This window comes from Dermochelys coriacea, chromosome 27 (genome assembly GCF_009764565.3).
Source record: "Dermochelys coriacea isolate rDerCor1 chromosome 27, rDerCor1.pri.v4, whole genome shotgun sequence".
In the NCBI taxonomy this organism is placed as follows: domain Eukaryota; kingdom Metazoa; phylum Chordata; order Testudines; family Dermochelyidae; genus Dermochelys; species Dermochelys coriacea.
In genome coordinates, this window is record NC_050094.1 from 2,678,835 (window position 1) to 2,706,060 (window position 27,226).

The window sequence follows — 27,226 nt, forward strand, 5'->3', positions numbered from 1 at the left end:
GTAGATTTCTCCCAGCCTCCAACGCTGCGTGCTTAGACTCTGCGTTCCCAGGCTGCTGCACAGCCGCCGGACGGCTGGGAACAAGGCAGCAGCTCCGGGGCCCAAATCCAGCAGGAAACCTGCCTAGCTTCCCTGGGGTGGTTTAACCAGTGAATTGAGCAGTTCAAACCAGAGGCCTCCCCCCACCTCCCACTCTCTGCCAGCTGGCATGGTCAGCATCACTATCCCCATTTTACAGATGGGAAAACAGAGGCACAGAGCAGGGCCAGAACTTACCCAGCAGGGCAACTCTGCTGGCTTCCAGCGCAGGGCTCTGGCCAGAGCTAAACCTGGCAGATTTCTTTTATCATCACCACCACACAACAGTAACTAGTCAAGCCTCACCAGAGCCCCCCCAGGGGCAGGACCCCTCAGCTGGATTTTACTGAGGGAGAACCAGAGATACTGAGGGTTTAAGGGCCACCTTTAGTGTGTGTGCGCTAAATTAACCCACTCAGCCTCTACTGTGCACATACAGGTGTATACGTATGTAATGCATGTGAGAGTGCATACAGGTGTGCGCATGCAGATGCATGTACAAGTCAGGGGTTGGGCCTATGCAGTTTAGCAGCTCTGCACTTCGGAAAATTTGTTGCCAAATGCCTGTCAGTAAAACTCGACACAGAATGCGGGACTCTCGAATCCTTGCTGTGCACCAGCCCCATAGCTCCCTAGAACGCACTCCCTGCCAGGGATGTGGGAATTCTATGCATCAGTCAGTGCTTAGAAATTCCCCATGCGGGCAACGCTCAGGCCCCTGGCCCGCGCACCTCAGCAGCTCCCCCTGCTGCATGGGGCATCAGGTAGGGGCCTTTAAGTGGGCAGTGCAGTCTAGCCCGACCCCTGCTCACAGAGGACCACCCTCTCCTCAAACTTAATAATGAGGCTCCATCTCATGGGCAAAGCTAGTGGCCCTGCAGGCAACAATTAACGGGACACAGGGCAGGAGGGATCCCTTTGAGATACAAATGAGTAGCCAGGCCTGCACTTAACAGGGGGCTAGCATGGCCTCAGCTACTGCTGATGCCCTCAAAGCAGCCACCACTTCCCTCTAGGAGAGCGTCTGATGCTCCAGCTGCCTTGCCCACGTGAACCAGCTGGCATGGGGGCTGCAGCATTGAGGCTCTGGAAACATGCTTGTACCAGAGATGACTGGGATGGGAGGGGCAGGGCCCCTGGACTCTGAACAGGGAGGTGGGGGGGACACAGCTGGTCTCACACAGTGCAAGGGGTGTCAGCATGAGGGGGGATGGATATGCCCCTTCAGGGGTCCACAGGTGCTGGGGGCTATGTGCATGCAGCACTGCAGTGATGAGCAGGGTACGGAGGGGCCTAGCAGGACTGTTTCTCTCAGTTAGCAGGAGAGGTAAAAGGGCCAAGAGCTACCAGGGACTCAGGGTTTGAGGCACAGCTGGAGCTGCCCTACAGGGTCTCAGCGCCTCTCCTGGGCCTGGGAGAGGCGGGGCAGGGCTCTACCACCCTCAGCCTTGGCAGCACACTCTTTGCCATCAGGAGCACCTGAGCAGACAGAACATGGATCACAGCTGCTAGCTGAGCAGCAGACCCCAGAGAGCGTGACTGGGGTCTGGGCTGCATTTCAGAGATCTGTGCCCGGTAAAAAGGGTAGGTGTCCCTAGGGCAGAGTTGCCCTCAACACCCTCCTTCCTAAGCCCTGAGGGAAGAGCGGCTGCCCAGGAGCTGGCATGCACCGGCTCAGCTGACAAAGCTGTGCTCCTGAGAGCCTGGGCCATGCCCTGTCCCCACATCTCCAGGACTGTCCACACCACTTGCTCCCAGCCGAGCAGGACAGTCACCCAGCCTGAGGGCTGAGCCCAGCATGAGAGATGAGGATCAGCAAGGCACGCCCGGCAGTGCTACTCCCCACGCAGGGGGTAAAGACACCCTGTACCTTCAGTACCTCCTGCACAAGCAGGGGCTGGGGCTGACTTGACTAGGCCTCTCAGAGCGAGCCATCCCTGGGAGCCACAGGGACCCCCTCGAGGAGACCGCAGTATTCAAGCAGACACTGTCATGCCAAGGCCTCCTTGGCAGAGCCGTGGATCGTGGTAGCAGAGGAATTGCCTCCTGCTCCAGTAGGCAGAGCTGGTGGCTGTGCTGATGGGTTCACTCCTAGCTCCTGGGCAGCTAAAGCCTTTCAAAACAGGCCAGGACTAATTAGTCAGGCCAGCTGTCTCAGTGCAGCTGACTGCAGCCAACCTTCACCCTCTGCAGATGTCTGCAGGGAGGGACTGTCCTTCATAGAGAAGTGCTGCCAGGGCCGTGCACAGAAGCAGCTGTGCTGAGAAGGGCTCCCAAAAGCACAGCCCCTTCCTGCAGGTGAAGATTTGGGGGGGGAGGGAAGAGCGGAGGAGGGTTGTGGAAGCCCTCAGGGGCTGGATGTACCTCAGCCTACCTCCTTGGAGAAGACCAAGCGCCAGCATGTTTGGACCCACCCAGACCAGCAGCGCCCCACCCTAGAGCAGTGCCCCCATCCAGCGAGGCCACAGGGTCCCAGCTATCAGCCCTTGCGGGTGGGGTCTGCTCCCGGACCTTGCACAGGGGAAGGAACACCCCAGGCAGCCGCATGATGAAGTGGAGTCTCACACTGGATCATTACACTCACTCAGTTTATTTTGGTTTTAAAATGTGTTTTTAAAACAAGCAGGAAGTTTTAACCACCAATTATCTGCAATGGCCAGTAGAGACAATAGAGGGGGGAAGCTATGGCCCCATGGAATAGAGCAGAAGATAAAACAGGAAGAGGAATCGATCCAGACAGCAGCTCATTTCCCCCATTAACTGCACCACAAGTAGGAAGGGGCCAGGGAGATGCAGAAAGAGCAGAGAATGCGAGAACAGAAAGATGCTGCCGGGAGCTCAGAGCAGTCACTTCCAGAAGACAGCAGCTCTTTCTGGGCGAGAGAAGGGCAGCATTGCCTGCCTGCCTTTCTGCTGCATGGGAAGAGGGAAGAAAACCCTGCTCTGTCTGCAGATCAGACTAGGGGCTTCCCGCCTCCACTGGCTCTGGCATCAGCTAGCTGCACACTTGACAGGTGAGGTCAGGCCAGGCCACTGGCTAAGGGAACGTTGTTTTCTTGGTACTAAGTGTTCACATCTCCCTCCTCCAGGATCAGGCTGCAGACGGTGATGGAGGAGCATAGGAGGTGCGTGTATGAGCAGCACTAATGAAATGCAGCAGGCCATTAAAAAGCCACTATCGAGCAGTTGGACACATGGTGCAGTCTAGTCTAGGCAAGGGAGTCTGCTTCCTGGTCGCTCCATTGAGGGGAGAGGAGAGCCAGGCCATGGCTGGTCAAGGCCTGGCCAGGCCCAGTGGTCTGTCCCCATGGGAAGCCAGGGCTAACATGGCCATGCTGGGGAGAGCCCTTCCTGTGGCTGAGCTCCACGAGCAAATGAACCACCCAGATCAGTCTTGCCTAAAGCCTCCAGGGTCAGCCCCACCCTCCGTTTGCAGCAAGTAACAATCGCTGTCCTTATTCCAGTGCCCGCAGACTGTCTCCAACCAGCCTTCTGCCTTCTGATGGCTGTGGGGAAGGTGATTTGTCACAGCTGTCTCTGTGGGGCTCCCTTAGCAGCCGTGCTTGGGGGTGAGCAGCTAGTGGCTAGCTGGTCCAGCTGCCCAGGCAGGCCTCAAACACAGCGAAAGGGGCTCCTTCTGTTTCTGCACGACAGTTCCGACAGCTCTGGTCATCTCTGCCTAAGTCCAGCTCAGACTTCTGCTTCAGGACCGAGTAGAGATGTGACTCATAGCCGCTGTCTTGGACATTGATGCAGGTCCTCCGGAGCACCTCCAGGTCTACTGGCTGGTTCCTGATGCCCTGCAGAGCGTCCAATGAGCAGAGCAGCTGGACGTCCCAGTCCGACTCTGAAGAAGAGGGTGCTGGCCCCAGATTTGGGCCAGCGTGGGCTCTGCAAGGGGCAGGCTGGAGGATGCTGGGATGGGTGGCCAGGTTTTCGCCAAGGTCTGTGCTGTTGGGTGGCTTGGGCAGCGCACCTTCAGCTACTGCCGTGCAGCGCAAGCGCCTGGCCAGGGGGATTGGAAGGGGTTGGAGGACCCGATGGGCTGCAGACCAGCTGGCCTTGTCCCAGGGTGGTGATTGCAGCTCGAGGCCAGACTCAGCCACACAGCAGGGAGGCTCTGGGGCCTGCTCTGTAGACTGCCCCTCTTGCAGGCCTGGAGTCCCGCTCTCCCAGCCCTGCTGAGTGGCTGTGCTCACCAGGGTAGCCTCAGTGTCGTCTATAGCCATGGGAACAGGCTCGGGAGGCTCTGGCAGCACATGGGCCCTGTCCTGAGGCATCACTGAGGCAGGGAAGCTGCAGAGCCTGCTGGAAAGCAGCAAGAGCTCTGCTCCAGGAGCACCAGATGGAGCAGTGCCAGCAGCCCCTCCCGCAGCCAGCCCCACACCCCGATGAACTGAGCTGCAGCGCACTGAGCCTGTCTGCTTCTCCAGATGCAGGGGGTCACTGCTCAGCTGTATTATCCTCGGCTTCTTTTCCAGCCGCATGCAAGGGCTGTCGGAGAGTTTGCGTTTCCTGGAGCAGGGTGATGCTCCCAGAGGGTGACTCAGGGGCTCGAGCGCATCCTGGGGAACAAGTTCAGGGGAGCAAGCAGCTGCCTCTCCAGTCAATCCATCGCTGGCCCGGGGCCACTGGCTGAGATCAGGAGCAGTGGCCAAGGCAGTAGCCGCCACTGCACTGTTGTCAACAGCAGACCGGTCTGCGTTCTGACACCAAGCATGGGCCCTCCCAGCTGGCCCTGTGCTAGCAGATGGCCTGGCTCGCAGTGTCTCCTCAGCCCATAGCCCTAGCAGGGGGTGCCCAGCAGGCAATTCTGGAGCAGGAGGGAGCTCGCTGACCTTCTCCTTTGGCATCTCCTCTGGGCCTGTGGAGCATTCCCCACCCAGCACGGCCACTGCATTGAGAGACAGCTCTGCTTTGTCCTTCCTGGCCAGCTGGTGCTTCCATCCCAGCTCTGCAGCGGGTGCGCCCAGGCCTTCCACAGCCTTTGCTCGAGAGCCACAAAGTTCGTTGTCAGCTGCAGGAGAGCCAGGCACCCTGGGAGAGAAAGCTTCTCATTTAATATGGGAGCCCCTTGCATGGAACAGAAGCCAGGGCTGTGCAGCACGCTAGCAGGGAGCCAGCACGATCTGTGCAGGGATGGGGTATTTAAGCCCCTCTGCTCGGAAGGCGAGGCAGAGTAAACTGGGAGATCGCCTGGGAGGAGCAGTGGCTTGAAATGCAGCTGTGCAGAACTCCAGCCCAGGAGGGAAGTTCACCAGGGTCACCTGCTGGCTAAGCAGGGCAGCCTGACCCAGCCCCAGAGGGACACACCCCAGCACAGAGAAACAGGAGGGGGACTGAGGAGCAGATGTGTATTTTGGGCAGTGAGGGGTCCTGCGTCACAGGAGTCGAGCCACTCTTGGGTAAAGGCATGAGAGGAGTCTGGGAAATTCCCCACAGGAACTAAGAGAACAGCTCCAGGGCAACAGGAGCCCAGAATGGCTCATGTCTTTGAGAGTGCAGAAGGGGAAGGAGCCAGCCTGTCTACCCTGGACACTGAAGGGAACTTGTCCCCCTAACCCTGCTCTGCCAAGGGAAGCATGGCCCCTTCACCAGAACGGCCTGCCTATGATTTTAACCCCGTGATCCGGGCTGCCCAAGCCAGACCCTCAAGCCCCAGGGCAGCAAGGGGTGGGTGGGTGGGTGCGCGTGCGAGAGAGAGAGAGAGAGTTACCTGGGGGAAGAGGACCAGGCTGGGATCTCTGCAAAGTTGTTGGTGAGCTGAGCGATGACGTGATCCACAGCTGCATACTGAGAGGCGTCCAGCGCGAACCGCCTGTGCCGGGGGCTCTGGAGGTGCTGGAACAGAGCAAGGGGAGAGTGGGGCAAGCAGCTTCTTCTGGCAGCAGCAGCAGGCACATGAGAGCCCGGTGCAGCGGAGCTACAGGTCCACGCTGGGGAGAGTTCCAGGGAGCAGCAGTAGCTGCTTGCCTTGCAGATAGCTGCATGGCAACTGCTGGGGAAGGCTAGAGGCCCTCAGGGACAGGCTGTGGGGCCAAGGGGAACACAGATGTGGGCACAAAGGGAATGCGGATCTACCCCTGCCCATGGCTATGGTGCTGGGAACATCCCAGGACCAAGTATGGGGCAAGAGCAGTGCAATCCACAGCTTGGCTCCCAGCAGCTGGGATGGGCACCAGTGCTGGCACTCCAAGCTCCCCCTGGGCTAGGGGCACAACTGCCCTGCAGGACTGCACACTCCCAGCTCCCAATGGACTTGGGCTGCTCTGCTGAGACAGGTCAGAGGAGCAGCAAAGTCCAGCTGAGCACCATGGAGCCAAGGCACACCTGTAAGATCATCTGCTTCCCCATTGGGCAAGCCTGCGTTGGGCATATCTGCAGAGGCTCTGCCTAGCTTGAGCCGCGAGCAGGGGAGACAAAGGCAGCTCCTGCAGTGCTAGGCCAGTGGAGTCCTTACCATCTGCAGCTCCCCGAAGGTCTCCTGGCAGCATTCACAAAACCCCTTCCTCCTCTTGGGCACGGTGGCTGGGCTGGACCGGGGGCTCCTCTCTCTCTCGCTGTGCGTCAGACAGCCCTCGGGGGCTCTGCAAGGGGACACAGTACAGGGCTAGATAGCTGTACTATCTCCATGCCTAGGCATTGGTTGGGCTGGGTGCAGTACAAACAAGAAAATGGCCTCTGCCCCCAGGGGCAGACAATCTTACGTACGAGACGAGATGGGGAGCACAAGAATGCGGTGAGAATGTTGCTCACCAGCCGCCTGATTGTTGTCGGGTCTGCGCAGGCACTGCAGCAAAGGAGAGTTAAGGTGGGATCTGAAGGCAGATAGTGAGGCAGCTGTGGGAGATCTACAGGGAGCTCATCCCAAGCGTGAGGGGCAGCAGAGAAGAAAGCACGAAGGGGTGAAGGCAGCTAGCATCGCTGGGCTGATCAGAGGTTGGAGTTTACCTCTTCGAAGCCAAGGAGAGGTGAGAGGTAGGGTGGGGATAGGCCACAAAGGGCCTGCAGAGTGAAGACAAGCAGCTTATGTTTAAGGCGACAGAGAAGGAGGAGTCTGTGGAAGGACACAGCAAGGGGTGAGGACACAGTCAAGACAGTGGACGAGGAGAACGATGTCTGTAGCAGTGTTTCAGACATGAGAGATGCACATGTCCAGGCCAGACAGAAAGAGGCTGCAGTAATCGAGAGGTGAGATGGGCCTGGATGGGAGCTCCAGGTCTGTGGATGGATAGGAGAGGCCAGACCCTAGGGATGTTCTGCACAAAGAACTGGTACCATTGACACAGCCTGAGTGCAAGGACCTAGAGGGAGGTCAGAGTTGAAGAGGATGCCTGGGTTACAGGCCTCAGTGAGACAGGACAGTAGGGCTGTCCATACTGAGCAAGTCAGAGTTGAAGGCAGCAGGGACCCGCAGCTCACCGAGTCTGACCTCCTGTGTAGCCCAGGGCACCAGCCCCATCCAGCACCTGCACACTGAGCCCAACTGAAATAAGCCCAAAGGGTCACAGCCCTCAGGACACTGGACTATGCTGTGCCACAGGCCGAGGGGCACAAGGGCCCGAGACCCTTGAAATGGGAGGGGAATGATGTACGATACACCCAGATAATCCTGGCCAGTGACATACACCCCCACGCTTCAGGGGAAGGCAAAATCCCCAGCTCAACACCAACCTGACCCGGAGGGGAATTCCTGCCCCACTCCACATACAGTGCTCGGTTAGACCCTGAGCTTGTGAGCTAGACCCATCAGCCAAGCACCTGAGAGAGAAAATGCCAGGGCCACCTCAGAGCCCTGGCGCTCCCATGCAGTAGCCCAGCCCAGCCCTGGCCATCCTGAGGAGGGAGGTAAACCCAGAATTCCTGACTGGGACTGAACACAGCCTGTATTCACATCCTACACACCACTGTAATAATTTTGCACAAAATGGGCCTTGTGAGGTACCAATAACTTGCTGGTCATTAACATTCTTGCGCAAGGTCTGCATAGGATGGGTGCGGAGAGCCACGGTATCATCATCAGAATGTGTGAACCAGGTCTGTCCCAAACAAAGGGATGAGCGTTCCCTGTTTACATACCCCCACCAAGCCGACAAGGGGCAGAGGCAAACCTCACACTGACAAGGGGAGGGGAAAAGAGGGTAGCATGGCGCCAATACCCAGAAAGACAGACACTTGGTCTGGGTTTCACTTTTCCAGAGGAATCCACTGCAAAGGCTCCCTGGGCTATAAAGGCGGGGGCTGAACCTCCAGGGATAAGCCGCTGAATCAGCTGCTGGTGCATGACGTCACTGTACTGCAAGAGTTTTGAGTGAGGCCTTTTCTGACAGCTAATGACTCTGGGGATTAATATCACTGAACTGGCTGTATTAACACTCTATGAGGAATTATGGACACTCACTGATACCAGGCTGTACCGCCTGCCCAGACAAGAGGGGATGGCACAGCTTTTTACCTGTCTCCTATGTACATGAAGCATAGAGGAATCAAACAATGGAAGCTGCTTTTCTTTGAACTCAAAGGGGATGGGAAGCCCACAGGAAGGGAAGAATAGCATGAGAACATCCTGCTTCTTGAAACAAGGTCATTGACCATCAGAAGATCTAAGCAAGGACTGAAGCCATCTTTGGCATCCATCACTACATAGACAAGAGGCTAGAGCCCTTGCAAGCTGAGAAAGACGAGTCCTTCAACCAAGGGGGAGTTGGGGTGGGTGCGTGAAGTCGCTGGAACTGAATATAGGCGAGAAGTTGTATTAGGTGAAAGATCTTTGCCTAAGCAGACAAGGGAAGCCAGCACCTCGTACCTTTGTGAACCTGTGAATCTCAGCCATGGCTGGGAAGGATGACTGGTGAGAGAAAGCCCATATCTTGCTAGATTAAGTTTTAGGCCTTTAGAAGCATATTTTATTGTGTTTTACTTGTAACTCTACCTTCATTCTTTAAACTTAAGAAAATTAAGTGAAATCACAAAAAAAAATATTTAAAGGGAAGGGTGAACTTGTGCCCAGTTAATAAGCTGTGGTGTGCATATATCTTGAAAGGAACAAACGAACCAAATTATATCTCTGAATGGTCCAGGTGAGGGTTGGACATAGCATAGCACATGGTTTGGGAACATTTGGGACTGGGAGTGTGTTGGGGTCACCCACAGGCAGTAACCCCAGCTGATGGAATCCACATAGTGCTATTGACAGGCTGCTGACCCAGCACTGTCCAGCACAGACACTTGGGGCATGCACTGGCTGTCAGCAGTCCAGGTTGGGAGCAACACCAGCAAAGCAACAGGTTCCAGGGTAGACAGTGAGAACATTGCATCCTGCAATGTGACCCTGACCCCTGCAGGGGACCAGCTAGGTTCCTGACGCATGGGTTTATAGGAACACACGCTGGAAGTGGCCCAAGGGCCACTGCCTCGTCAGTCAAATGGGTCCAGCTCTCTTAAAACTAAATATGTTGTTTACCCCAATAGCTCCTGTGGGAGAGGCTGTTCCAGAATCTCACCCCTCTGCTGATTAGAAACCTCATTTCCAGCCTGAATGTGTTCATGGCTAGTTTATCCCCGTTTCTTCTTAGGCCAACATTGTCCTTCAGCTTCAACAGCTCTTCCCCCCTGCCATAATCAGAGACCAATCATACCCCACCTGAGCCTTCTCACTAAGATGAACAAGCTGCAAGGTCGGCTCTCCATTCCACTGGTCATCCTAGGGGCTCTTCTCTGCACCTGTTCTGGTCAGAATTTACCTTTCTTGAACATGGGTGACCAGTGTTCCAGATGAGGTCTCACCAGCGCCTTGTACCATGGCACTGCTCAGCCCAGTGAGAAAGGAGGTAGTGGGCAGGGAAGGAGGGAGGAGGAGGATTAAGAGCTCAGTTTTAACCATGTTGAGCTTGAGCTGATGGCTAAACATCCATTAGGATATAGAGAGAGAGAGAGGGGCCGACAGGAGATAGGTCTGGAGCAGAGAGGAAAGTCCACGTGTTGTCAGCACAGAGAGTTGCTGAGCTGGTTTGTGGGTGAGATTAGCCAGAGGTAAATGCAGAAGACGACGAGATGTGGACCAAGGATAGTCCTGTGGACCCCCCACAGAAAGCTGGCGGAGGAGCAGCATCAAGCCCCAGAGTGCTCAGGAGTCACGAGCTGGGTCACACAGACTCACTTGACACCCCGCCCCAGAGGAGTCTGTGAAACACAGGCTCGGGCACGCAAGCCATCGGCACAGCAAGGTCTGAGGATGGTGAGGCCACCTGCCAGCCAGGGGCCCTTCCCATCCAGTTGGCAGTTTTCTGACCTAGAACAAGGTCACGGCTCAGATTAGCTCTGATCAGGCTGAGCCATGGAACAAAAGAGCTCAGGAGAGAGTCTATTTGGCGCCATGCAAAGTAGCTGGGAGTCTCTGGTGTCCGCAGGGAGTCTGGGATACCAATGGCACCAAGGCAGCAATGGGGCTGTAACAGCCACACTCCCTGACAACTTGCACCACCTACCTGACTCTGCAGGAGCTTGAGGGGGTTTTCAGAGGCTCAAATGGGCTGGATCTGTTTGGTGCCAGGAAGTTCAGGTCAGGGAAGCTCTTGAATTGGTGATGGAAGGGCCGGAATTTCCTGCAAGAACCATCAGTGTCAGATGTCAGGCATGGCAGTGACCCATTTTGGCCCAGTTCTCATTTATCTGGGCTATTACAGGCTCCCCCACACCTCCTCCCTGAGCCTTCGTCCAAGCACAGAGGCTCAGTTCCTGCACCCCCAACCCCTGCTTGGGGCTTCCACGTCCCCATTTAAATGAAATGAATAGGCAGCAGGTTTAAAAACAAAAGGAAGTATTTCTTCACACAACGTAGAGTCAATGGGTGGAATCCTTGATAGAGGATGTTGTGAAGGCCAAGACTATAAACAGGGTTCAAAAAAGAACTAGATAAATTTGTGGAGGATTGGTCCATCAATGGCTATTAGCCAAGATGGGCAAGGATGGTATCCCTAGCCTGTTTGCGAGGAGCTGGGAATGAACGACAGGGGATGGATCACTTGATTCCCTGTCCTGTTCATTCCCTCCGAGGCACCTGGCACTGGCCACTGTTGGAAGACAGGATGCTGGGCTAGATGGACCTTTGGTCTGACCCAGTATGGGGCTGTTCTTATGTTCCTGTTTCCCTTGTTAGATTGAGATGAGAGTGGACCCCTGGGGTAGTTTCAGGATTCAGCATGTTTACACCAGGCCTTGATTTGGCCCAGAGACTCTTCCTTGGGAGACTGCTGGGGCAGGCAGCTTCCTACAGAGCCCTCTAGTCCCCCTGCTCTCTGCTTGCTCGGAGAAGGTGGGCTGAGCTGCAGGCCGAGGGTTCAGCTCTGGAGATCTGTACTGACTCCCTGTTGCAGCTCCAGCCTCTGCCCCGCCCCCATTTCCCCAGCTCCCTTACCTCCATACCCCTGGACAAATCCACCCTTTGCAGTCAGTGGGGCACTCCATAGATGCAATGTGGGCAGCACTCAAACTATGGGCAGACAGCAGCTTCACAGACAGGGCACCACCACCGGTGGAGGTCATAGGGCAGGCATTTGCTGCCTAGCCCTGAAAGATGCTGGTAATTCCGTGGGCATCCTGCATCCCATAGCTCCAGCTGTTGCTACCACCGGTGATGTGTGCCAGTGGGCAGTTATGTACTTGATTTTTCCAAGTGTAGGACAAGGCCTTTGGAACGGTGAATCCCAAGGCAGCCTTCTCCCTGCACCCTCCCATCCCATGTGCGGAACTGGACTGGGCCTAGAGTACAGGATGCAATCAGCAGTTTGTGAAAATCTTTGAGGGACACAGTCTCAGCTAGAAATGCCTGTTACCAGCGCCTAAGATTAAGCTGATAGCATTGACAGACCGAGTTCTCCTCTCACGCCTGAGCTTGGATTGCATTACACTCCAAGCCAGGGACATTAGAAAATGGTGCTGACTATTATCAGTGTTGCAACGGCACCTATGAGCCTGTCATGGACCCATCCCCACTGCGCTAGGCCCTGCATAAACACAGAACCAAGATGGCTCCTGGCCCAAGGAGCTCACACTTGCTATCAATCCATTTCACTCTGCTTCTTACGCTCTCACCCAGTGCTGGGGTGGAGTTTCTTGCACTGCATGGAAGATTTTACCTGAAACCTGCTGATACTTTAGAATTCACCCTTCTGCTCTTTGTGCTTTGTTACATATTACTCCCAGACCTAACACTTGGTCCTGTAGCTGCTTTAGTGCCCCTTCAGATGCTGACTTCAAAAGAGTACTAAGGCACTCATGTTCTGGATGCTGCCATTTCCCACGCCTCTCTAAAGCGGTGGTTTTCAAACTGTGGGTTGCAACCCAGTACCGGGTTGTGGAATGGAAGGCACTGGGTCAGGGTGGCTCCGGTCAGCACCCCTGATTGGGCCGTTAAGAGTCCCATCAGCGGTGCTGCCTGGCTAAGGCAGGCTAGTCTCTATCTGTTCCGATACCACACTGTGCCCAGAAGCGGCCAGCAGCAGGTCTGGCTCCTAGGCCTGGGGGGGCCCCCCATGGGGCTCTGCATACTGCTCCTACCCCAAGCATGGTCTCTGCGCTCCCAGCCAATGGGAGCCATGGGTGCAGTGCCCACAGGCGAGAGCTGCACGGAGCCTCTTGCACAGCTCCGTTTAGGAGCCAGACCTGCTGCTGGCCGCTTCCAGGGCGCAGCGTGGTCCACGGTGCCAAGACAGGTGGGAAGCCTGCCTCTGCACCCCCGCTGCACCGCTGACCGGAAGCCGCCAGAGGCAAGCCCATGCCCCAATCCCCTGCCCCAGCCCTGAGCCCCTCAAATCCCTCATCCCTGGCCCCACTCCAAGCCTGTACTTCCAGCCCAGAGCCCTGCCCTAGCCCTGAGCCCCCCCCCCCCCAACCCTAAACCCCTCATTCTGGGCCCCACCCTGCAGCCCTCACCCCAACCCTCTGCCCCTCCCACACCCCAAACCTCTCATCCCCAGCTCCATTGGGTCGCGGGCATCAATTTTCTTCAACTGGGTTGCCAGAAAAAAAAAGTTTGAAAACCATTGCTCTAAAGGATTGTATTACTTAGCTGCGCAATGAGCTACACCCTAGAAACAACTGCTTTCTAGTAAGAAAAGTGCATCACAAACATCACAGTCCTGTAACATTTGCTACTTCCCAGGGCTAGTCACATCCGTTGCTACAGGGACAAAGGCAGCTCAACAAATGGCAAGAATCTCTGTTCCCTGTGGCTTGGTAGGCTGCAATTATGCAAGTTACTTGAGCAGCACAAAAAGGCCCAGAGATCAGGGCCCATTGTGGTGGCTGCTATACACAGATAGACCCTGCCCGTGGAGTTTATATCTAAACACACTGGGGAACGAACGCACAAGAACTGTGGCCCAGAGAAATGAAGTGACTTGGCCAAGGTCACACGGGGAATCTGGTTGAGCTGGAAATGGAGCCTCTGTCCAGTACTGTCACTTCACAGTGGACACAGGTAACCTAGGCTACATTTCTGCACTGCACTTACCCTTCTTCCCCAGCACTAGAAGTGCATCAGCAACTCACTTGTCAATGGAGGGGCTTGGAGGGTTCTATGGGTAAGAGGGGAGGGAGCATCTGCTGAGGGACTCCTCGCAGCCCTTCAGCCAGGAGAGCAAAGTTTGCTCACAAAGTTAAAAGAAGGATCAGATTGAAAAGGCTCATTCACCTGCTCCGGTCCTCAATCTTCAGAAAAGGGGGCTTCAGTTTTCCCACTAGAAGGAGAATTTTGCAGTTAGCAGCTGGCGTGGGCAGGCATTCCCTCCCCCCACAATGCACACCCTATCCCCATCATCCAATCGCTGGCTACACAGAACTGGACTCCAAAATCTACAGTATTTAACACTTCTGGATGCTAAGAAATCCTGAAACAAGAATCAAGATCTGTTTGCCAGAGTCGGCAGGCAGCCTGAAATAATAGCCCTGAGCAGCATCAATTTTCCACTTATCTCCACCATTGGACTCTGAAGCCTAATGCTAAGGATGCGGATATTTCAACGGACAACTTTCAAGGCAGATAGTCATTTAGAAGGCAAAACATACAATCTGTGTTCAGACCCTTGGTGGGGACGGTTAAGTCTAGAGAAGATTTAATGGACAGCTGAGAGACAGCGAAGAGTTAAAAGCTGCTACAGATGAGCGAGCAACAAGAGAGTTAGTTCTGTTAATAAGGGCCCAAGTTGTGGTCAGGCCCAGAGCCAAAGCACGGCTGTCGTCAGAATGCACTCCATGCCAGGCGGACAGCAGGTACCAGCATGCGCTGGGGGGGGGGGGGGTAGCTGAACTCGGCCTCAGCAGAGTGTCAGGATTCAGACAGCCTCTTCTGGGGCATCAGGCTGATTATTCCCATAGGCAGGATTTTAGGGCTGTGCCTTCCCGCTACGTGGGCAGCATAAGGCAAGTAGCCTGGTGTGTCCCAGGCTGTGCCAAGGTGCTCGGTGTTGCACTTGAGTAGGAGGATTTGGCCGACTGAGAAAGCACAGGAGCAGCTCCAAGTGCTTTTGTAGAGAGAGTGTCAAACTCACCACGGCCACAAGGGAGACTGGAGTCTGCTTCTTTATGATGGGCCCAGGCCTGAGAGATGGGTACCCCCCAGCCCAGCCTTGGGAGATCAAGAACACCAAGTCTGACCACCCCTGTTGGGGCTGAGGCACCCAAGAGGCCTCTGAGCAGGTTTGAGCCAAGATATTTCTCCAGGATGTTAAGTCACTGAAGAGAAGTAGCTGTTGAAGCACAAGGCGGAGACTGTTCCCATGCAGTTGCTAGGTGCTCAGCACTTTTGGAAGTCAAACTGCATATTTAGGGACCTAAAATGAGACGAAGCACCATTTGGTGCCTGCATGAGCGGCCTGGCCAGAGAGTTTTGATCGGTGACAAAACCCCACCCCCAATGGTTCAGCATTCACTCTCTGGTCACAATCTTTACACTAGCTCTCCGTCACTGGAGGTTCTTCCAGGCCAGATGAGACCGAAGTCTCGTGTCAGCAGGAAGCAAGGTTTCCTAGAGATCTCCAGCCACCTCTGTCCCATTATATAGGAGCAAGAGAGGCACAGGGCTATTGTCCGCCCCAGCTCTGGAGGCCACCTTTTAATAAAAAGCTGCCTTCAAGGTTTAAGAGTCAGACTTTACTTCAGCCTGAATGCTTTGAAGGCAACAAAGGCTTCTCTGAATGCTCCCTTTCCAGCAGGGCGAGGACCACATGCTTCCAGGCCAGCCCACAAGTAAAGCAGCATCGCTGCAGTTCAGCCACACCACTGGTGCTCCGGTCTGTACAACAGATCCCAATGGTGCAGTAGTGAGCCAAGTACATTAAAAAAAATCCCGCCCACAAACTGCATGTTAAGGCATGGTCAGTCCTACATCAGCACCACAGTGGCATATTGCAGCCTTCTGCTAACAGGAGTGAGTGGGATGTGGGGAACACGTTCTCCCCTCCAGAAGATGTGTTAGTCAGGACTCCATTTCACAGCCAACATGGATTCAGAGAATGAAGCACCAGTAGCACAGTTCTTACTATGACTCACAATTCTAGAAGCCCTGCTGTAAAGTCTCCCATAGCACAGAGTAGACAAGGTAAGTGGACAAATGATTAACATGATTTTAGACAAGATCCCGCTGGAAAGCAAGAGTATAAAGCCAGCCACACAGGAAGCATCCTAGCTACACTTTCAAAATGCTGCACAAGCTTTAAAGCACAACAAGGAGAGCCCGGCAAGAGTTTTCTGTCTGAGCTTGGACAATAAATGGGTTTGAGGGAACAGAAGTTTTTGCAAAAACAAGTCGTTTTGTTGAAATATCACAGTGAAGCGTTTTCACAAAAGTCTCCCAACCAGCTCGACACCAGCTGAGAGCAAAGCTTCTGTACTGACCTTTAAGGACTCCTGGCCCCACTGAGAAACACTTCACCTAGAAAGAAAAAAAACAGACAGCATTTAGGACGGGAGCCAGCCATAGACAAGACTAGCAGCCCACTGATTCCAGAGCAGTGAGGGGGGAGATGGCAGCACAGGGCATGCTCATCCTTAAGGCAGTCCACGGCTGCTGTGACACAGGAGTTATTGTTCCTTGGTGTTTGGCAGATCGGACTTGGTTTGCATAGCTCAGCACTGCCTAGACCAGACTCCTGGAAAGAAGATCATACGACTGGCCCTTCCTAAAGGAAGGCCAGCCTCACCCAGTCCCAACCCTAGCATAAGCCTGCTGGCAGACTGACTGTATACTGCATTGTGATTTTACCTCCCTTGCAAGTCAGGTGGAGAAAGCTGGAGTTTTCTCCTGTAAGTTGGCTGGGATCTGGGCCTGTTGTAGGTTGAGACCCCAGCTGGTCATCCAGCCTTGCCAGCCTAGCACTAGGCCTGGACTGCACCTGAAGTTGGCTTGCTATAAGTATTTCAGCTTGGGTGTGCTTTTTTAAGCCAATCTAGTTTTACCAGTAAAAGTGTCAGCATGGACTCAGTTATACTGAGCTAAAGGTGCCTCCTCTTCCTGCATAGAAAAAGGATTTTTCTACCAGTACAACGACATTCCCACTAAGCTAAGTTATACTGGTTTAACTATACCAAGCACATCAGAGTTTCAGGCCAGAATCATCAGATCATCTAGTCTGACTACCTATATATCACTGAACACCCCCACTCCCTGGATACACCTGTATTGAGCCCAATAACTCCTTAGGCTAAAGATTTCAGGCCTCAGGAGACTAAACAGTTGCATGCCACAGGCAGAGAACAGAGGCATTAGTGGCATCTCACTCTTGAGGCCCCTGCAGTGGCAGGGAATTGATCAGGTGACCTGCTCAGATGATCTGGTATGTGACCCACACTGCATAGGAAGGTGGAAACCCCCACCTCACCCCTGCAAGGTCTCTGCCAGTCTGACCTTGGGGGAAAATTCCTTCCCAGCCCCAAAGCTAGTGATCAGTGAGACCCTGAGCATACGGACAGGAGACACCAGCTAGGCTATGGAGAAGAAATTCTCTGCACCATCTCAGAGCACTGATCCACCCTGTCCAGTGTCTCATCACTAGCTGTGGCCAATCCCTGCTGCTTCAGAGGCAGGTTAAAACAAAACACAAAAAAAGAAAAGAAAAAACCCCACAAACAAAAACAAAACCCCCCACACAGAATACCTCTGGCCAATTGTGCCCTGGGGAACATATTCCTTCTTGACCTCAGCAGGCAACCTGCTTAAGCCCTGAAATGTGAGATTTGATAATAATCAAGGTCTTCCTACTGATCTACGAGTGTTAGGAACATGCAGAGGACAACGCTGGGGGCAGTGCAGAGCTTCCTATTCCCCCCATAGTCCATGAAGGAAGGGGATGAACAGGGGTTCAGAGATTCAGAGTCCACAGCCAGAAAGGGCCACCGCGACCACAAAACAGCTGCAACATTGCTCCTAGAGCAGGATTAAAGCATGTTGCTGAAAGATTCTTTTCTCACTTGAGAGACTCCAAGCAAGGGTGAGTCTACCACCTCCCCGGGTAAGCTGTTCCAATGTTCACTCGCCCCCAGTGCTGGCAAACTGCTTCTTACATCAAGGTGGAATTTGTCCAACTTGACCTTCCAGTCACTGGCGGCAGAGTTGAAAAGCCCTTCATGATCAGAGATCTTGTCCATGTGTCAGTGCCCAGGTGCAGTGAGCAACTCACCCTTCTGCTTTCACGTCAGTAAAACCAATAGATTGAGTTTAAGTCTCAAATCACGAGGCTCCTTTTCCAGCATCTGGATCACATGGGGCCCCTTTGAACTCTCTCCAGGAGGTCCTCATCTTTGAGGTTTGGACACCAGAACTAGGCAGTGTTCTAGTAGCTGTCTTACCAATGCCATACAATCATAGTAATGAAGGTCTGGAAGGGATCTAGAGGGATCATCCATTCCCATGCTAAGGTAGAATTAAGTCAGTCCAGACCATCCCTGACAGATGTGCATCTAACCTGTTCTAAAAAAGAAAAACAAAAACCATCACTTCCCTACTTCTACCCGATATTCCTTTCCATACTTGCCCTTTTTGCCACACTTTTACACTGAGCTCTCATGTTGAGGGACATCTACAACAAACACTCTGTCCTTCTGAGTCACTGCTTTCCCCCAGTCTTCCATCCTGTACATATAACCTGGATTCTTGGTTCCTAGATATACTACCTTACATTTGGCTGTATTAAAATGCATTTTGTTGGATTGTGATCATTTAACTATTTAGATCATTAACTGTATCTTTCCTCATTACTTACTGCCCCAATCTTTGGGTCATCTGTAACTTTACCAAAGATTTTGTATCACCTAGAATGTTTATGGAAACTAACTTGATTTGTTTTGTTGAGCTTACAAGATTGGTCGAAAGAGGTAACAGTGTTGATGTAACAGACTTCTGTAAGGCCTTTGACTTGGTACTGCATGATACTTTGATTAAAAACTAGAATATAAAACTAACATGGCACACACTAAACGGATTAAAAACTGGTTAACTAAACAGAATCATCCTCCAGCAGCTGCATTTCTAGTGGGGTCCTGCAGGGATCAGTTCTTGGCCCTAAGCTATTTAACAGTTTTTATGTTGTTTTCTACCAGGTCATTGATAAGTCATCACCGATAAAGTTTTCAGATGTGAAAAATCGGGAGTGGTAAGTGACGACGAGGGCAGGTCACTGATTCAGCATGATCTGGATCATTTGGTAAGCTGCATGCATGCAAACAATGTGCATTTTTAATATGGCTAAACATAAATGTATACATCTAGGAACAAAGACTGTAGGTCATACTTACACAGCGGGAGACTGACCTGGGAAGATGTGATTAAAGATTTGGGGGTCATGGTGGATAATCAGCTGAACATGAGCTCCAGGGGGATGCTGTGGCCAAAAGGGCTAATCCTTAGATGCATAAACAGGGGAATCTCAGTTAGGAGCAGAGAGGTTATTTTACCTCTATTTGGCATTGGTGCAACCGCGGCTGGAATACTACATCCAGTTCTGGTGTCTGCAATTCAAGAAGGATGTTGATAAGTTGGGGAGGATTCAGAGAAGAGCCACAAGACTAATTAAAGGATTAGAAAACTTGCCTTGCATTGAAAGACTCAAGAAGCTCCATCTATTCATCTTAAAGAGGTCAATGGGTGACTTGAGCATAGGGTGTAAATACCTACCCGGGGAACATATATTTAATAACGGGCTCTTCAATCTAGCAGAGAAAGGGGCAACACCATCCAGTGGCTGGAAGTTGAATCTAAAATTCAGACTAGAAATAAGGCACAAATTTTTAACTGTGAAACTAATCAACCATTGGAACCGTTTACCCAGAGTTGTAGTGGATAATCCATTCCTGACAGTTCTTAAATCCAGACCTGATGTTTTCTAGAAGATCTGCTCTAGGGATTATTTGGGGGAAGTTCTGTGGCCTGTTTACACAGGAGGTCTGACAAGATCGCCACAAAGATCCCTTCTGGCCTTAGAATTTAGGAATGTTGCTAAAAATACTGATTGGCACTGGACAAAACCAGTCCCTCTGGGGCCTTGCTCATTGACTTTGAGTGTCAGACAAGGCCTGAAGTGACTCTGCTGTAAGAGGGTTGCATCCTGGGCTAGTCGGGAAGGACAAAACCCACTTGTTACTAGGAAACCCTGGACTGGGGGAAGTTTAGGTCAGTTACCATCATCTTCTCACTCTGCTTCCTTGCTCCTGACATGCGGAACAGCAGCTGCTGCACATAGGCAATCATTTCTGCGTGGGGTGGGAAGTCAAGGAGCTAAAGCCCAGAGAAACACCTCAGCACCCATAGTGAACAGAGGATGAAATACAACTCCATTGAGCTACCCACCATACCCGGGAAAGTGCTTTAGCGCCCTCTCTGCCATCTTTGGGAAAAGAGTGGTACTGCACATCCTCCTTCCATGGAGGAAATAAGGACAAGAGCTAGTGGCCAGACGGGAGAGGGAGCCCTGCGTGCTACAATCTGGCTCTAAGTGTCACGGTGGGAGCTAAGAGCTTTCAGCCCTAGATGGCAGATTGCTGTGTTGGCCCTGAGAGACCAGGTGGGGAAGGGAATCTCTGTTCTTGGACCAACTCCCATTAACCCTAGCCAAGGCAGATGTAGCAGCATTTCCCTTTACAGAAAGATGCAGAGGACGTGCAGCATGCCTTGGAATTGGACAAACAGGCAGAAGCTGAGCTGCCACCCACTTTAGCCCAGAAACTCTAAACTCACGTTGGACGGTGCTGGGTGTGCATGAGCCCAGGGTACAGAGCCTCAGCCGTTGGCTCAAGTCCAGCACGGGTCAGCAGAGACCTAGTGCCCCAGCCCCATTGTCAGTGAGAAGCATTCCCAGTGCTCCCCTCACTCACTGAGGATCTCAGCCAGCTGCTCTCGTGGGGGTCACTACATGGCAGGATCAAGGCACTTCAGCAGGGCTCACTGACACGGTCGACGTTAAACGTGTCGGTGCTTACAAAGAGGCCTTCAGGGCCATCAATCCAGCAAGGACATGCCTTTGACATACAGACCAGGTATTTTCCACTGCATGCATCCGATGAAGTGAGCTGTAGCTCACGAAAGCTTATGCTCAAATAAATTAGTTAGTCTCTAAGGTGCCACAAGTCCTCCTTTTCTTTTTGCGGACACAAAGTAACACAGCTGCTACTCTGAAAACAGACTAGATGTTATCCTAAGGGGTAGTGGTGGTTCTAGTGTCTGTGTTTAGAACCCTTGGATCAGGAGAGGAAGGTTACAGTCAGACTACTAGGAAAAGAACAGAGTGGGTCTGACCAAGCCTACACCCCGTTCCCCACACACAAACTTTTGAAGACCCTCCTCTGAAAGCCTGTTTCCCCAGGCCAGCAAAGCCTCAGTCAATGTGACCCATTGTCAAATTCTTGCTCCTCCCCCCATAACCAGCCATTAACCCCCCAGGTCATTGATTTAACAGATTCAGAAGCTAGATATTAAAAATCAGAGTCCCATCCCCACAACACAAAATTTCTGTAGAAGGATACCATCCACATGTAAGATCCGAACGCCCCAGGAGCGAGCATTGGCAAGGATACTACTACCACTGCTGGAGTCCTGCACAAACAAGAGGAGAGACTCAGTGATGTACAGCCCAGGGCAGAGCGTACATCTCAGTCTGTCTGCTGGCCTCGACAGGGTGAGATTATAGTGTGTGTCACATCATTGTCAATCATTAACATTGGTTTTTCCTGCCCCCCCATCCTCATTCAGCAGCAGGATATTAGACTAGATGTCAGATATTAGACTAGATGTCATTTTGAGAACTTCTAGAATTGGGAAGCCTAGTGAAAAGGCTGCAATCCCACTGTTCAGAGGCTAGAAAACTGCTCATCTTGACTGACCAGAAATCAGTGGTAGCTAAGATCATCCTGGTATAAGAGAGTTGCCAGCTTGCTCTTTTCAAGACTAGAAACAAGAGCTATCCTGCTGTAGAGATGGGATTTTTGAGTAGCCATTTCTGCCTTTGCCATTTCAGAAAGCTCAATCCTGGGCCAGCTCCCTGACCCAGAGGGGATCTGTTGATTTGCAGATGAAATTAGCATTTCCAAGTCCTAGGAGACATGGTGCAGGGAGGAGAAATATTCTTACCCCGACTCAGAGCTGGAAGCATGAACTAGATTAAGTCAGCTGTAGCATGAACTTTTTTAGTTAAGCAATAAGGCCATGTACTGAGGGATCGGAAACCTTTCAGCATAAGGTCTAGAGGCAAAGTCTCCTTCAACTCTGCAGCCAGGCTATGCAGCTAACCAAGTCCATGTCACCCGTGGCTTTAGTGCTCCCTAGGTTATTGCTACTTCTCCCGATGCTGCTGTGATGCTCTTACAGGCCTGGTCTACACCTAAAAGCATCAGGTCAACCTTATTACGTCACATACTTAGGCCTACCAACCACCACTGTAGTCTTCCATTGAACTAGTCTGGAGAGGTGGGTTATCTACATTGACAGAAAAGCCCCTTCTGCTGATGTAGGAAGCATCTACACTGCAGCGCTGCCACTGTAATGCAGTCATATGCGTTGGGTTAGAGCAACAGTAGTATAGCTACCTGTATGAGTGTCCAGTCCAAGGGTCAGCACTGGAGGCAGCACGAGGGAAAGGAATAGATCCCATAAGGGGCTGAATGGCTTGGAACCCCAGGCAGCGTTACAGTCTTGCATTTTCAAATGGAGGACTTGTACTGGCAATGGCCCAGGTAGAATCTAGCAATGGGCCAAGTCTCTGCACCGTTCCTCAAGCACAGGCTGGATTGCTGCCCTTCTCAGGAATGCCTTGCACCCACCTGCCTAGAGGAGAAGCCCATCACCGTGCCGCTCACCTGGTTCCTCATGGCCTTCTGCAGCAGCTCCTTCCCCCTGCTGATCAGAGCCTGCAGAAGAGACAAGCCAAACAGCATTTAGACCAAAAGCTCCTGAGCAGCCAGCCAGGTGGACCAGTACGCTACTGCCCAGATCATTTTAAAGGGAGAGGGAACAGATCCTCAGTGTCCCTGGCATCCCCAAACCTCACTACCACCCCAGATTACAGACCTCCAGGGAGATGCAATAGGGTTTGACCTTCCCAGGAGAGGATTCTGCTCAGAGCCCCAAGGCTTCCCCTCTCCACCCCAGGCTCCTCACTGCAGATATCTTCTGGAAAAGGACATGCTTCTCCTGGGCAGCAGCAAGTGACTTTTGTACTTTAAGGCTCTGCCCTATGGGACCGAAAGTCTGCCATGGACACCTAGAGCCCCCCAGCCTGCAGGTCAGCCCCGGTTTCAGAATGATGGATCGGAGACTATAGCACAGGTCAGGTTAACAGTGCAGCAGGAAAGCCATGGGAATCTGCTATGGAAGCCATTTAGCCTCTGCATAGGCATGCCCAGCAGAGGCCATGTTGCAGTAGGATGCCCTGTCAGATCACAGGGAGACAGCAAAGTTGCTTCTAGTTTGGGGGTAGGACTCAAGCCATCTGACCTTGTATTTCTTTATTACTCTGGGCAGCCCTCAGTGCAGTGATGGCCAGCACCCCACCCGGTGCTGTATGTTCTACTGTTAACAGTTCAATGGAGACTGACTGTTTTACAGGCTGGGAAGATGAGCCTTGAAGTGCAACACTGAGCCCCTTTCTTATGACCTGCCAGCTCCCTTCTCTGGCAGCATGGCTGCTTCCAAGCCCACCTATATCTTACCCCTGCTGCCTCCCCATGCTCCCTCTCCAGCATATCCTCCCACCTCTGAGGGTGCACAGAAAGTTCAACTTAGACCTGTTGAGTCAGCCCCCTGCTCCAGACAGGGATTTGCTGACTCTAAGCAGAATTGGCATGATGCTTTCCTTGCAAGCTGCAAGTTCTAGGTAGGGGACCCTGGGTCTCATCCTACCAGCTCCTTGACGATCGTTCCTCTGCTCTAGCGACATTTTTGAGCCTGGGGCAAAACCCAGTGACATGCTGAGCTGGTCCCTGCATGCAATCTGGGGTAGGGGAGGGGCACCATTCACATCCATCCCACCAGCCAATACTAGGACAAGTCACACAAAAGGAAATTAGAAGTAAATCCATACAAGAAACAAGCCCCTATTATCTCTGCTGAGCAGCAGGACTAATCAGCCAAATAAACAATTTCTTCCAGCATTTAGGCTAATGCAGCACATCTATGCCCTCTAGCTGAGGCAGCGAGGCCTGCCACACTTCCAGTCTGTAGCGACCCTGAAGGGAAGTATCAGCTTTTATGCCATCATATCCTGCTACAAACCTGTGTAAATTCCTACGGTATTTATCCCTTCACCACTGATTAGCAATAGTCTGGATGTGCCGGCCATTTGCTGCACTGTGGGGAGTTTGTCTGCCACCCTAACATTTCCAGTTTTGATTGTGAACTGTAGACTAGTAAATGAAGGGCACATCGTAGTGCCACTGTATGCTGTTGGATGGTGCTGCACCCCAGAGGCAGTTGCACCAATCTCTATGGACACTTTGCAGAATATTTGGAGATTAAAAATGCTATAGAAAGATTTGGCATCTCAAGCCACTGCCCAGAGGGCAGGCCTCAGAGTGTGAACAGCACCAGGACTGGAACAGATGAATAGAGATGTTCTCAGTGAGGCAGACAAGCTCTTCCGCAGCTACTGTTCTCAGGCTCTGCTCCCCACCAGCCACTGCCCCAAGGCTTAAGGCTGCCTAGACCCTCAGTCCTTACACTGTCTGCTGGCTTGTGGTGATGCCCCGCATGGCTGCCTTTGGGCACAGCAGAGGGCAGAGTCTTTGCCTTGGCATGCCCTGAAGCTGCGCTGCTCCGTTTCTCAGTCTGTCTCCGAGGCCCACTGTCCAGTTTGGCCTCTTTGCTGCTGGAAACCACATAGCTGACTTCTTTACTCAAGAAGCTTTCAATCGCCTGGACCAAAGACAAAAACAGAGTCAGCTGCAGAGCCACCAAGTCCACAGCAAGATCTGGAACATCTTAAAGAAACCACCATCTTCAGTTGCCTAGATGCAGGAACAGTGCTGCGTGAGACCTAGTTAGACATTTCTCCCCTTCCAGCTCCCTTACTGCCTTCCAGTCTTAAGGCCTCCTTCCAAGTCACGCTGGACTATTAGTTACATGCAATTGAAATATACCTTGTAAGGACTATACTGGTCAGCCTAGTGAGCTGGGGACACTTGAGAATCAGTTTACACGTGTACTCAGAACCCTTCCCCAGCCCCTCTGTACAGCACATTAACCACAGTGCCCCCAGCTGCCAAATGCACTGTTCTTGAAAAATTGGCCCTTGGCGACTTCAAGAGCTCAGCTCCCATTTAGTGGCCAAGTTTTCACAAGAAACCAGCACCCAACATGCATCCAGGGGCTGAGCTCCTGAAGAACAGGCACCGCTCATGGGAGCTGAACTCTTTTGAAAACCCGGCTCCACGTGAATAGACCTACAAGCAGCTTGTGATGGACTGTCCCCATCTCTGGGCTTAAAAAGAGCATTCAAGACTTCCTGAGCCCTGCAGATGGGAGCACAAAGGGTAAAGTGACAGGGCCGGGGCTTTCCAGGAATGCATTCCTACCCACCACTCCCACTACCATTTTAGGTTAAGGTTTGGACTAGAGGCACTGAATTCCACCACCCCACCCAAGTCCATTCAGCAACTCTGCCCCTTGTCAATGCATCACTCCTACAGCAGCATCCATTCAAGTCTTTGGCTCTTCTGGAGCTAGAGTGCAGCTACTTCATGCTCTCCAACAGGCAAGGTGCCTCCATACTCACCCCACCCAGCTGCTTTATTGTCGCCACCAGAAACTCCACGTTCTTGTTGTTCGGCAGGTCCAGATAGAAGGATTTTCCCAAGAAGGGCAGGTTCTTGGATGACCCAGTCACCTCCTGCTGCTGTTTCTCTGGGGGTCTCCTTTGCCTTTTCTCTGATTGGCAACCCATCCTACCTGCTAAAAAAACACAGCCACCAAGAGAGTCAGCCTCTCAGATGAGTAGTGGGGAGAGCACAACGGACTAGGGTATCTGTCAAACATACAGCTAAGGGTATCATAAAATCCTACCTTTACTAGTAAAAAGGTTAAGAAGCTCAAATAACCTGGTTGGCACCTGACCAAAAGCACCAATAAGGGGAGAAGATACTTTCAGATCTGTGGGGGAAGGTTTTTGTTTTGTGTTTCTCTGCGTTCTCTCTAAGTCAGTGAGGAAGCAGGGCAGGGAAAATACATCTCCTAAAGCCACATCTGAACTAAGCATTTAAGGTTACAAATTGTAAGTAATAGGAAGGAAATGCATTAGATTATCTTTTGTTTTAGCTTGTGAATTTTCCCTAGACTAAAAGGAAAGGAGGACTTCTGGCACCTTAGAGACTAACAAATTTATTTGAGCATAAGCTTTCGTGAACTACAGCTCACCACATTGGATGCTCCTTTTCTTTTTGCAGATACAGACTAACATGGCTGCTATTCTGAAACTAGGCTAAGAGGGGGGTTTATTCCTGTTTTTTTTGTTTTTGGTAACTTTAAAATTTGGACTAGAGTGGAATCCTCTGTGTTTTGAATCTGATTACCCTGTAAAATTACCTTCCCGCCTGATTTTAGAGGTGCTTCTTTTATTTTGTTTTTATAATAAAGTTCCAATGTTAAGAACCTGATTGTTTTTTAGTGTCCTAAAAACCCCAAGGAACTGGTCTGTGCTCACCTTGTTAACCGATTTGGTTGGTAGATTATTCTCAAGCCACCCCAAGAAAGGGGGTGAAGGGGCTTGGGGGGGATATTTTAGGGAAATAGGAACTCCAGGTGGCCCTTTTCCTGAATCTTTGTCTAACTCACTTGGGGGTGGCATCCAAGGGCAAGGAAGGATTTGTACCATGGGCAAGTTTTTAACCTAAGCTGGTAGAAATAAGCTTGGTGGCAGGTCCCCACATCTGTGCCCTAGAGTTCAGGGTGGGGAGCTGATACCGTCAGGTTCCAGCTGCTTTGGGCTCCTTCTGCCCAACGCACAAGAGAAACAAGCGGCAACAGACCACAAGTCCAGGGAAGAAAGGGACAAGCAAGTCTTTCAACTCCTTGTTGCCGCTACAGAGGGGTTTGGGGCGCGGGGGGGGGCGTTTTAAACCTGGTGCTCGCCCTGGGGCCATCACCCCACCCCAGTAAGTGCATCCGGCCGCTACAGCCCCCCGGGGGCTTGCGGGGGGTGTTGCCCGCCCTGCGCGCGGGGAGACGGACCCTGCCTCGCACCCCGGGAGCGGCTGCCGCTCGGGGGCGCCGAGGGGCTCGGACCCGCGCCCCGTCGGGGACACACGGAGCAGGGGCAGCGGCCGGGCCGGGCCGGGCCGGGCAGCATCTGGCGGCGGTGCCCGGACGGGCCCAGCGCGGTCTGCCGGGAAGCGGCGCCCACCCCGCCGCTCGCGTACCGGGCCCGGGCTCCGGCTCCGGCTCCGCCATGGGGGATGGAGCAGCGGGGCGGGGCGGGCAGAGCCCCCCGCCGGCTCCCCCAGAGCGCTCGGTACGAGGCGGAGGCCTGCGCCCCGGCCACGCCGCAGAGCCCCGGGGGCCCAGAGCGCCCGCCGCCGCCGCCTTCGCCTCCCAGCGGCCGCGGCTGCCGATTTAAATTTCCGCCCCGCCCCCTCCGCCGCCGGGCTACGGCGGCCGGGGAGGGACCCACCGCCC

General features: G+C 52.9%; 1 protein-coding gene across 6 annotated transcripts; it reads right to left on the reverse strand.

Annotated features, from left to right (window-relative positions):
• Nucleotides 1-2,652: 2,652 nt before the first annotated feature.
• Nucleotides 2,653-27,226, reverse strand: DBF4B (DBF4 zinc finger B). Of its 6 annotated transcripts, none has more exons than XM_043503389.1 (13): nt 26,985-27,226; nt 25,332-25,509; nt 24,278-24,472; nt 22,384-22,470; nt 21,091-21,160; nt 19,751-19,821; nt 15,973-16,009; nt 13,772-13,817; nt 10,566-10,682; nt 10,238-10,369; nt 6,539-6,665; nt 5,795-5,919; nt 2,653-5,115 (listed from the first exon to the last, which is right to left on the reverse strand). In XM_043503389.1, the coding sequence occupies exons 1-13, from the start codon at nt 26,999-27,001 to the stop codon at nt 3,663-3,665; spliced, it is 2,655 nt and encodes an 884-aa protein (XP_043359324.1). In that variant the 5' UTR covers nt 27,002-27,226; the 3' UTR covers nt 2,653-3,662. The 6 variants fall into 6 exon arrangements, with proteins under 6 accessions (XP_043359324.1, XP_043359323.1, XP_043359322.1 ...); XM_043503388.1 differs by having other exon boundaries at nt 25,332-25,507; nt 26,971-27,226; XM_043503387.1 differs by lacking the exon at nt 26,985-27,226 and adding an exon at nt 25,619-25,897 and having other exon boundaries at nt 22,420-22,470; nt 25,332-25,507.

What these genes read in the sequence shown, in the direction of transcription:
- DBF4B (XM_043503387.1), bottom strand. Translation starts at nt 25,811, where the DNA reads ATGCTTAGTTCAGATGTGGCTTTAGGAGATGTATTTTCCCTGCCCTGC. An exon ending in TAACCTTTTTACTAGTAAAG is followed by an intron (nt 25,508 to 25,618) that starts GTAGGATTTTAT and finishes GTGTTTTTTTAG; the next exon opens with CAGGTAGGATGGGTTGCCAA. An exon ending in TCAAGCTCCTGCAGAGTCAG is followed by an intron (nt 10,370 to 10,565) that starts GTAGGTGGTGCA and finishes ACCTTGTTCTAG; the next exon opens with GTCAGAAAACTGCCAACTGG.